Raw genomic sequence first — 11521 nt, 5'->3', positions numbered from 1 at the left:
GTAGGCTTTTTCCTTCAACTCAAAATTTGTGGTCTTCTTTATGACCGTTAAAAAGTGTGAAAAACATTAAAAACTGGATTCCTCATCCTTAGAATATTAAATCTTAGAGCTAATGGAAAACGTTATCAAATAATAGAATCGTGATTCCGTTTCGGAACACCCAAAAAACTAGATTAGTCTAATTTATTTTAAAATCTAAGTGATTTATTTAACCCGAGAGGCTAAGTAAAATCAAGTAGATTTAATTTTCTGTGATTTTCCGAAGAAACCTTTATTCTCTCTTAAATTTTTTTCTCAGTTTTTCTTTGGTTTACTTGAATGATTTCTTTGCAGGAAAATGATTGAATATTATATTGGTAAAAAAACTTTTCGACTGGGAACAAATGAATCTATAACTTCTGCAATTTACAAATAGACATTTTCTTCGGTTAAATCTTTTGACTATTTTTCGTAACGTCGCATCGATGAGAAATGCCTATTTTCGAAGTATCTTCTGTGTTAAATAACAAATTTCTCAATAAAAATATCTCTATTTGACTACCTTGCTAAAAAAAACATGAAATAATTTCACCTCTGTAATAATAAAAACAGTTGCAAAACAATATTTTTAAAAAAAAATCAGATTTTAAATCCTATATTGTTATATCAATTCTTATTCTACTTAGAATTCTTCTACATTCAGGTAATCATCAAACGTTTCGCGATGATTTTCATGCACTAATTAATTGATTTATATTTACAGTTCATCATAATAACGCATTTTAATTTTACTGGACATCGAATCTAAACGATAATTGATGGAAATGATTCCATGAAATTTAGATGTTAGAAATCAAAAAAATAAAACAAGTGCCTAATTTGTTTGGTTGACCGCAATGCTAATTTATTTTGGTGTTTTTATCATTTGATCAACTGTAATTTTATAATCCGTTGATAAAATTTACCCATTTAAATAAAATCGGTTGTTGCTGTTCTCCGTCGCCCCAAGCACAAAATAGTATTTATCCGTCAATTCATAAGTTCATATTTGGAAAATTCGTGAAGCGCTTGTTATTTCAATTTTCCTTTACGGCGTATGCGTTTTAACGTTGAAAATTCACATTTACTACGATAGTGTAAGAATTGAGTTGATGATTTTTACTTTCTGTTACTTACTTGCGTTAGTCTGAAAACAGAATTACCAACGTTAGAAATTTGACAATGGTTCGAATGAGTTCTAGATTTTTTACATCATGAAGTCTCCGCAATCAACGTTGAAGTCCCAGTCTTCAGCTGCGCCTCCCGCGTCATCATAATCGCTTATGTTAACCCCTCCATAATCTGCGTAGGACCTTTCGTAGGCTCCTTCGTACAAGGCTGCCCCGTCTGGGCCCGCGCAGGCCCCGGCAGCCGCCACCGCGTTACTGTGGTGCACAAGCGGAGTGGCGTGAAGAGCGAAGTCGTCACCTTCCTGGGACCAGGTAAGCCCTGTTAAAGAAACGAAGAATTACAAAAGGACGATTTATCAATTCAGAGTTGTTTGCGAAGTCGGAAATAATTTTTTCAATGCAAACAGCCGCTGGCGATAATCTGAAAAAAAATCTAAAATTTATTCAGAAGGGCAAATTAGGACACTCTTAAGAGCTAAATAGTTGCATGCGAATCGAATTAAGTTAAATCGAAGTTTGAATCAATCGACATACCCGAGTTATAAAATGGATTATTTCAGCTGTGATTTACCACCACTAAACTGATAACTTTATCTTTTGCGTTGCAAACTTTAGTCAAATCGAAAGTTGGCGAAAAATATGATAGAAATTAATTTAAAAAGCCCAAAAAGCAGCCAGGGTTGAAAATAAACGGCGTTGGAGTGATCGAATCATTAACCATCGGACTCAGCCTTGGCATTTGCCAAGACCACTTCCGTTGGCAATCGCATCAAAACCGTCGAGCCAATCAAGTGAATAGACATCATTTGTCTCAAATGTAATTTTGAAATTTGAAATTAGAACTCACTCCCACTCCACACGCCGTTGGGATGCGTCACCCACCCCCATCCCTGACCCCACTCCAGTTCTCTGTGAAGTTGTCCTGCGAATGGGACCTGTCTTCCTGGCGGCGTTTTATCTGTTGACAAACGCCAGGCTTAACACTTACTCTTATTCATCTCTGGTACTGAGCACAAACTGATACAGATCTTCATATTTGTGATATTTATATCCGTGAACATATCAAACGATATTGCTACTAAAATGAGAAGGCAGAGTGCATGAAAAAGCCATTATTACACCAAAATATGTTCATTAACAACGATGAACGCAAAAAAAACATTTCAAGTCAAATTATACTACTATACATGATCGTGTTTTTTGCTTTTTTAACTTATTCCTGGTGACATTCATGCGTTGAATAAATGATCACTCAGCTTGAAAAATTATAAATATTAATTTATATCTACATACGTGCATATAAATTATTTTTTTAAGTACGGTGTAGCCTTAGAATTAAGAATAATCCAGAAGGAGCGTAGAATCATATTTGAATACATCGGACTATGTCCAAAAATCCTCCCACTTTGCCTCACTTTCGCCGCGCGCATGCTTGAAGTCACCGCGTAATGTTGCCAGAAAAATATAACTATAACACAAATGTAAGATAATTTTATTTAAAAAAAAACGATTTGTTTATTTCTCAATTTTTTTTATTGTACACGCGGAAACATTGATTGACCCAATAGAGTAGATAAGTAAAGGGTCATTAAATTAATGATCTTTTAACTTAAAAAAAAAAAAAAAAAATATTTTACAGAAAACAAATATTTTTATGTCATGTTAAATAATATTTGAAATTTTTAAAATAATGTCTGTCAAATGTCAACCACGGCATTGTTTAATCTGAGAGGTATAATTTGCGTAAGTTCTCTCATTAGGTGAGCAAAAAATAAGCTAAAATTCCACTTCATCAATTTAAACAAATGTACTTACTAAAAAAAGTGGCGCAAAAAAAATTCCTACCCTCGCAACACGAAATGTTCATTTTGTTTTCTATAACAGTCTGACAGGTGGAAAAAAAAAATGAGCAATGCATTTGCTACTTATACATAAAATGTGATCCCTGTTTCTTTTTGATCCCAGCAGCGTTTCTACACTTTAAAACGACACACCACGGGATAGTTGAATTCAAATCGAGAGTTGCATACTAAGCGACGTCTACAATGAAACTAAACGTAAAACTACTCGTTTAATAGTATTTTAGTCGCCTTCTGTTTGATGCTCGTATGCGGTTTCTGGACTATTCTTAATTATATTGGTGTAGCGTAAGATAAAAAAAATAAACTGAAAAATGTCATAAGAAAAATCGAAAATTATTTGTGATCCAAAACCAACAATTTTCTTAATCAGCAGTGCAATTTGAAACAATACCTCGTCAGTCGTGTCTAGTGAGAGATGGTTGAGCATGATATGAACAATACATTGAAGAAATAGATCTTCGCCAGGTAAAAAAACAAAGCAAAAAAAATGAAAATGCTCATTTTGGCGTATAATTGTAAGATGTAATATGATCTCATAAACGTGTGTTTGAAAAACTGATGAAATCCACCAAACTGGCAATAAACGAATTTACTATCTCATTCATTTCATTTACCCGCATATTAACACCCTTAAATGAGAATATTAATTTACTGTTTATTACTCAAACATCTTTAACGACTACTTGGATCGTTAGACTTTCTGCGTGATTATTTTAAAAATGAAATTTTGCTAAATATGAATAAAAATAACAACGCTTTCGGATTTAAATACTGGTAAAATTGGAACATTTCCTTATCAAAACATTGTTGTCAATTACAAACTAAAGAAATCTCAATAGAAAAAAAAGTAAATATTTATCGTATGTATCTTTTGTAATTACTAAACTACTATAATAATCCCGGCGTTGAATGAAACGCATGTAAAGCTAGAGTTTCCTAGGACAGCGGTGTCCGTATTTTAACGGCCGTAGTGAACGGTGATGCGGTGGACAGCCGTCGTAACGGTGACTAGAGAGTGGTTTCCTAGGAAGACGGTGTTAATAAATGTTATATAAACCGTTTTCCTAGGAAACCACTCTCTAGTCACTGTTACGACGGCTGTCCACCGCATCACCGTTCATTACGGCCATTGAGATACGGGCACCGCTGTCCTAGGAAACCCTAGCTTTAAGTAGGGTCAATTTAATACGTCACATTTGACACTTCAACTTTATTCAACAACAAAACCTTGTAAGGGCAAGGGCGGTAATAAAATATTGTTTATTTTTTCGAATTCAGAACTGCACAATTGCTTAACTTTTTTCAATTACTATTACATATTTATTGTTATAATGACAAATAAAGGTATTTTACGATTTACTTTCACCAATAAACCATTCTAAACATCATAAACTTTTTCTGTTCTAATCTCATTACAATGTTGCATCAGTGAACCTTTTTTCTTCTAAAACACTAAGGATGTTACCCAGAAAAATTAAATGTAGATAATTTTGTTAAGTTATGTACTTATCTTATTTTGTTCCTTAAATTTACGATAGAAAATAATAATGGAACGGGGATTCAACTTATGATTTTTAAAATAAAATTACAGTACCTATAAGTACTTTTTTATAGTAACTGAATTCAATTCACATATATTATGTTTGAAGTCCGAATCGATTCATTCACTTTAATCGATGTTTTTAAGCAGGTCGCCTCACTATGAAACTAAAAGCGACAAATGTCAAATGTGACCTATTAAATTGGCCTATTATAGTTTAAAAAATATCATGAATATTTTTCATATTTAAATTTGTTGCAACAGAGAGGAAAAACATTTTTGAGAAGGGAATATGAAAGTCTAGGCTTACGACCTGTCTTTGGCTCGTTTAAGTGGCCATTTTACACACTGTGTAACATTCACCATTCTGCCTATGTTTGAACATCCACATTTCCCCAACTCTTCCATCTGTTGATTTTTGTGAAGTAAAATAGCTGAAACCTTTACCATGTGAGATTCATCCGGCTGAACCAATTCACCTACTAGGCAACGCCTGAAAACAATTTTCCAATTTTTATACTTCTTTTACCAGGTAGTTAATACAACAATGTTTTAAGTATGTCCAAATGCTTGCAGACTGGCTGGATTTCCTGACTTGTGAGTTATTCAAATTATAATTTACTGCAACAGAGAGGGAAAACATTTTTGAGAAGTTCGTAAGCTTTGTAAATGCCTCGACTTCCATATTTCCTTATCAAATGTTTTCCCTCTCTGTTGCAAATTTTAAGATGAATAACTTCGTTGGGAGAAAATCTAGCCAATCTGCAAGCATACTCAAAACATCAATGGATTTTTTCAATAAAAAAGTCAATATGGGAGCTAAGCAGGGTGCATGTTTAGGTCCCCTACAAAATAGTTTGTATTGTAATTTAGATCCCGTATGAAATATTTTTGAAGTAACTTTTAGAAGTACAAACATAAAATATATGTTTATTACATGATTTGTAATTCATCTGTAAGTAAATAGTAACTAAGGGTTAGCTTGTAGATAGATATTATTTTATTTAAGTGTAATGTACACAGCGTCCTTTAAGTGATTACGCACGAAAATGGCGCTGTAAAAATTGTCGAAATTTATAATTCTTATTGTTATTGACTTACTCCCACTCCACACGCCATTAGGAAGAGTGACCCAACCCCACCCTTGCCCCCACTCCAATTCTCGATGGAGTTGACCAGCTAGAGGAACTTGTCTTTTCAGGAGCGCCACAAGGTTCTTGCCCGTGGCAACACCCTCGCCGACATTACTTCCGTGGCATCTTCGCATCTCACGCGCAGCTAGTTCTTGTGCGGTCGCAGCTGAAACAAAGAGAATAGAAAAAATCAAAAACTTTTATATAATAAGAATGAAGGTGACGGTTGCCTTAACTCTTAAAAGACTGTCGTAAATAATCCATTTGCGCGCGGTGATGTAACATTGTATTACCACTAGTAAAATACGGAATATTATAAAGTTCAGACATTTGAAAAAAAAAACATGGAGACATACTGTTTAATAATTATTTTTATCAAAATAAATTGAAAGTCATAAATACGCAATTCATATTACGCACGTGCGTCCCCCATCACTGTCATCAACTGACTAAAGACTAAATCTGTTTTACATAACACCCACCTCAAAACAGCGTCTTTGTTTTACTTGTTATGAGTTCTATCTTCGTGCTCTCTCTTATACAGAAGTGAGGCTGAATTAGCGGACATTCATTCGCACAGTAAGGATAAATATTTTTTGTATTAACTTCCAGCATACGAGAACAACTTTTAATTTCCAAATCCAGTGTGAAAATGTTTATTTGACGATTGCAAAAAATACGAGTTCGTCATTAAAAAAAATAAGAGAGATATATCATGTCTTGTATCCTATGTCGACTAAATGACATCACAGCCACACAAGAGTTAAGTAATGTTCTGATTTTTTTTCACAATTTTTTTTATTTTATTTAATTTTACAGTACGCCAAAATTTGAAAAAAATATACAGGTAAGTACAAACATAGTAAATAATAATTTAAAAAATAAACAACGTTTTTTTGTAAACATGCAGAAACAATAAAAAGCACACTGCTATGCAAAATGAAAAGTGAAACTTTACATAGTAAAAAAGAAAAAAATATCGACAAAACAAAAGTGAATGAATTAAAAAGCAAATTGTCAATAACTTGTAAAGAATTCAAACAAAAAAAAATATATGCATACAAAATAAAATAGATACATAATTATATTTTTGATGTTGAAAATTTAATTTCTAGAGCATAATCACATTTTTGCCATGATGTTTAATGCGTAGATAACCCTAAAGTCAAGTTTCTTGAATAATTTGTGGGTAATGTTTATTTACTGTGAATGTAGTTAGTTGAGAGATAGCATTACATTTTAATTATTGATAAAGTTAATTCAGAATATTATAATTACTAAATTGTATACTTTGAATTAAATACAAATAATAGGGAATGGTACCTACATGAAATATAATTAAAGATTCGTCAACGATGGAGTTTAGCGCTAGTAGACAATTGATATAAAAACGTTTATTTAACATATTACAACAGAGATAAAGAACTTTTTAGAGAAAGGGAATATAGAAGTCTAGGCATCCACTGGGCTTATAACCTGTCATTGGCTGGTTTAAGTTGCCACTTTACACATTGTGTAACATTCACCATTCTGTCTATATTTTAACATCTATATTCCTTCGATTCTTTCATCTGTTGACGTTTGAAAAGTTAAAGAGCTGAAACCTTTATTGTTCGGGTAAGATTAATATGATTGAATTATTTCACCTATAAACTATGCAATGCCTGAAAATCGCCGGAAGAATCGAAGGAATATCGATGTTCAAATATAGGCTGAATAGTGAATGTTACGCGGTGTGTAAAGTGGCCAGGTAAACCAGCCAAATACAGGTTATAAGCCCTGTGGATGCCTAGACTTCTGTATTCCGTTCTCTCTCGGTTGTAATATGTTATTGTTGACAGCTCCCTAGGGGGTAAAATCCAGTACAGTTTACAAAAACTTGGACAAACTCAAAACTTTTCGAAAAAAGTTTTTTATACGCGGAAAAAATAAAGGATGTAATTGCATGGTTAAGTTTCTCGGAAATGTATTAAAAAAAATAACAAAAACGATTTTAATAAAAATTAACACCTTTTCTCTGCGTCACAAGTTCTTCCGAATCAACCAATGATATAATATTTCTGGAAGTTTAATCAGCAGAACTAACCAATTAGAACTTGTGACGTCACTGGCGAAGTTTTTTCGAAATTACAACATTTCATTTATTTTTTTACCGTAGCTGATACGATAAAAAAAAAATTTTTTTGCTCCGTTTGAAATAATAATAAAAAACTACAGAACTTCCACATTGGTCCGCAATCATTCATAATCTCATTTACAATAATCAACACATGGCTCTTGGCCTCATGGAGTAATGGATGCAATATTTATCTTCGCATGAATAAATAAATAAAAAAAACGTTTTTTCGTTGAATTATTTTTGGCGCAGATATTAATACTTGTAGATTAATTTTAATAAGTTTCATCAACTCTCGAAGAACTAACGTGTTTATAATTTTCCGTAAATATTTCATAATGATTGAGTCGTGAAAATGTATTTAAGAGTAATAAGTTTTCTCACGAAGAGACCGATATGTCATGAGGCTGACAGGCATAAAGAATTATGTGTTAACATTAGTTGTGCCCGTTTTTCTTCAAATTAAAAAACTGAGCAATCACAATCAAATCAAAATAGTAAAAATTACACATCTTTCAAAAGAAAATCTTATGCTCCACAAGATATTGCATTTGCTTTTAAATTACGTGTTATATTTTATTTGATTATAAGCCTTCAAAATGGAACGTCAAATAGACAAAAGTGAGATTTTTCGACACCTTGTTTTGTTCGCGTTGAATCATAGGAATAAAGCTGGCAAAGCTACTCGTGGTATTTGCGCAGTGTACGGTGGGGATGTTATGAATTATTGACGAATTGTAAAATAATGCAGGAGAGTTCATTATTAACTAATTTTTTGTACTTTTTTGTATGTTGTCCTTTTGTTATCTTCATTTGGAAATAAAAGGACAAAACAAACAAACCATCACGCCATTTCCCCGTAGGGCTAGGCAGAGGGGATAGAACGCCATAACACTCTATCTTGGCATACAGACCTCGTTTCCTCTAAATTCATACATCTTCTCATGCACGCACGCCGATTATTCCTACTTTTGACATGTCCATCTTCAAGTATTTGATGGAATTGATCGTGGCATGTCTTTCTCGGTCTTCCTGGTTCTCTGCATCCATCAACATTTGCACCGTAGATCCTATTAGCCGTTCTTTCGCTGTCCATTCGCTCCACATGTCCAAACCATCGCAGCACCCCTTTCTTGATTCTGTCAATAATGCATGTCTCAGCCTTACACACTTCTCGGATCTCGATATTTGTGCACCTATCATACATCGTTTTACCACACAGCCGGAGGGATCACATTTTGACAGCATTCAACCTACTTTCATCGTCATTTTTCCAATTCCATACTTCGCTCCCATACATTAGAGTTGGCACTAGAACTCCGTTGTGAGCTGCTAGTTAAGCCTCCTGCGATAAACGGACACAATTCATTTTAACACCCAAACATTGTAAAATTCAATAAAATAATGGTAATTTAGAAGTTGCACCATGTCTACAGAATGAATGATAATTGTACCTACATATGCACCTTCAGGACGATAACGACTTAACTTTAAAAAAGCTGAAACTGAGTTAAAATCATAAAACGACTTCAATGAACATCAACCATCTTTCTGCATGTCATTTTATCATTTAATTTATCGATAACCTTAGTGATTTATTTACGTTTATGTAATTTCGTGAATAAATAAATACATGTGTTTGGTGACCTGATCTGACTTTATAAAAATTATGTCATTACCTTATTTATCATAAAACTTTTTTGTTTTTTTCAATCTAATAAAGACTCATTAAATAAATGTCTCGTTTAAACTTGTAATAATTTATTTTTTCTTTGATAAATTCACAACTGAAAGCTTTTGGTATAATTTTTAACTCAACATTTGGTAAAGTTTATATTTGAAGCATTAACTTTGTGGTTATTCATTATAATAAAATAAATAAAACAACTTTGTTTTTAACAACTAATTTACACCACGAATTTAACCAAAACCGGCTTTCTACACAACTTATAATATAGGAACATTGTTAAAAAATCACAAAGACCAAGTCCATAAATATAATAAATCTGGAATTTACCAATTAAATTGTAATGATTGCGATTCAATCTACATTGAAAAAAATAAAAGAAACTTTAATATTATAGTAAAAGAACACTTAAGATGCTTAAATAATAATAATTTTTATGAATTCGCAAATCATCTGATCATCATTGCCTATTCCCACCAAAACTTATTTTTTGTGAACTAAACAAATTTGGTAGTATCATATAATTTTTTTTAATAATTAATATTTAGAACAATCCAAAAGAAGAAAAAAAGCCTTTGATGTTTAAAATAAATTAAAATATGTATTTCATATTTTTTAAATATCAAATGTTACGTTATTAAATACTATTGCAAATTTTCCACTATCGCACAAACATTCTAATTTTATAAAGTTTATATTTGAAGCACTAACTTTGTGGTTATTCATTAAAATAAAATAAATAAAACCACTTTGTTTTTAACCACTATTTTTTTTCCACTGACCGGTTTCAAAGCAAACAAGCTTCTTCGTCAAGGTTTACGTAACTAATTAATTAATTCCTATTTTATTTTTATCTTCTTTACTAAATACTACACGTGGACCCAATAAATCAAGTTTTTTACATAACTTATAATATAGGAACATTGTTAAAAATTCACAAAAACAAACTCCTTAAATATAATAAATCTGGGATATATTAATTAAATTGTAATGATTGCGATTTGATCTACATTGGAAAAACTAAAAGAAACTTTAATATTAGAGTAAAAAAACACTTAAGATGCTTAAATAATAATATTTTTTCTGAATTCGCAAATCATCTGATAGAAAATAATCATAACTTAAAAAAAGACACTGGATTCAAAGTACTTCCTGTTGAAAATAAAATTTTAAAATTAGACAACTTAGAAATCTTAGAAATTAAAAAAGCGATTCATAATAAGAAAACAATAATTAATAACCAAATAAACAATATTTCTTTTAGTCCTCTCCTGGCTTACTTTGAAAATAATGATATCAGATTACCACCCGTGTAAGAAAAAAAACACTTGATTTATTGGGTCCACGTGTAGTATTTAGTGAACATGAAAGAAATAAAATGAAAAGGAATCAATTCATTAGTTACGAAAACCTTGACAAAGAAGCTTGTTTGCTTTGAAACCGGTCGGTGAAAAATAAAAATTAGTGGTTAAAAACAAAGTTGTTTTATTTATTTTATCAACATTTGGTGCTAACTTTGAAAAAAAACGAACCAATTAACGAAATAATACTAAGGTGTCGCAATTTACATTTTTCTTTTTCAATTTCCCCAAATTGATTTTTTGAATCGAGTCGTTTTTGTCCTAAAGGTGCTATATATATGCACACAAAAGTGCTTGAACAACAAGTTGATGCTATAATTAATAATATCATCAGCAGATTGAGTTTTTCTACTGACATTTCTTTATGGAACTGCATTTCAATTATCATAAGTTAAATTTCATTATAATAATTTACATTTTTAATAAAATTTAAATACGTATATTTCAAATACATTATGTAAATCAAACTTCTAAAAAAATCATATTTTACATCTGTTTTTGTTGCATAAATTCAAACTCAACAAAAATTCATTCAATTGTTATTTTATACTTAAATTATTTTTATTTAAACGCCTTTATTCCCATAATTATAAAAAACCATAATTTATTACACCTGCTTGAACTTGTGTAAAACATAGAAATTTGTTTAGTCTCTCACCAGTCTGAAGATGTCA

General features: G+C 31.6%; 1 protein-coding gene across 1 annotated transcript; it reads right to left on the bottom strand.

The window, feature by feature from the left end:
- Positions 1-286: 286 nt before the first annotated feature.
- On the bottom strand, positions 287-5843 carry LOC148282570 (uncharacterized). Its single transcript, XM_088224876.1, has 2 exons — positions 5652-5843; positions 287-1467 (listed from the first exon to the last, which is right to left on the bottom strand). Exons 1-2 carry the CDS (start codon positions 5815-5817, stop codon positions 1226-1228), a joined length of 408 nt encoding a protein of 135 aa, XP_088081002.1. The 5' UTR covers positions 5818-5843; the 3' UTR covers positions 287-1225.
- Positions 5844-11521: the final 5678 nt, after the last annotated feature.

This window comes from Micrasema longulum, unplaced genomic scaffold (genome assembly GCF_059751315.1).
Source record: "Micrasema longulum isolate JH-2025_06_02 unplaced genomic scaffold, ASM5975131v1 h1tg000313l, whole genome shotgun sequence".
Classification (NCBI taxonomy): domain Eukaryota; kingdom Metazoa; phylum Arthropoda; class Insecta; order Trichoptera; family Brachycentridae; genus Micrasema; species Micrasema longulum.
Note: the sequence above shows the minus strand (reverse complement) of the source record. Positions and strands in the feature narration are given on the sequence as shown.

Excerpts from the sequence above, each read along its gene's own strand:
- LOC148282570 (XM_088224876.1), bottom strand. The coding sequence starts at position 5,817 with ATGCGAAGATGCCACGGAAGTAATGTCGGCGAGGGTGTTGCCACGGGC. Across the intron at positions 1,468-5,651 it reads TAATGGCGTGTGGAGTGGGA|GGCTTACCTGGTCCCAGGAA; the intron begins GTAAGTCAATAA and ends TTTCTTTAACAG.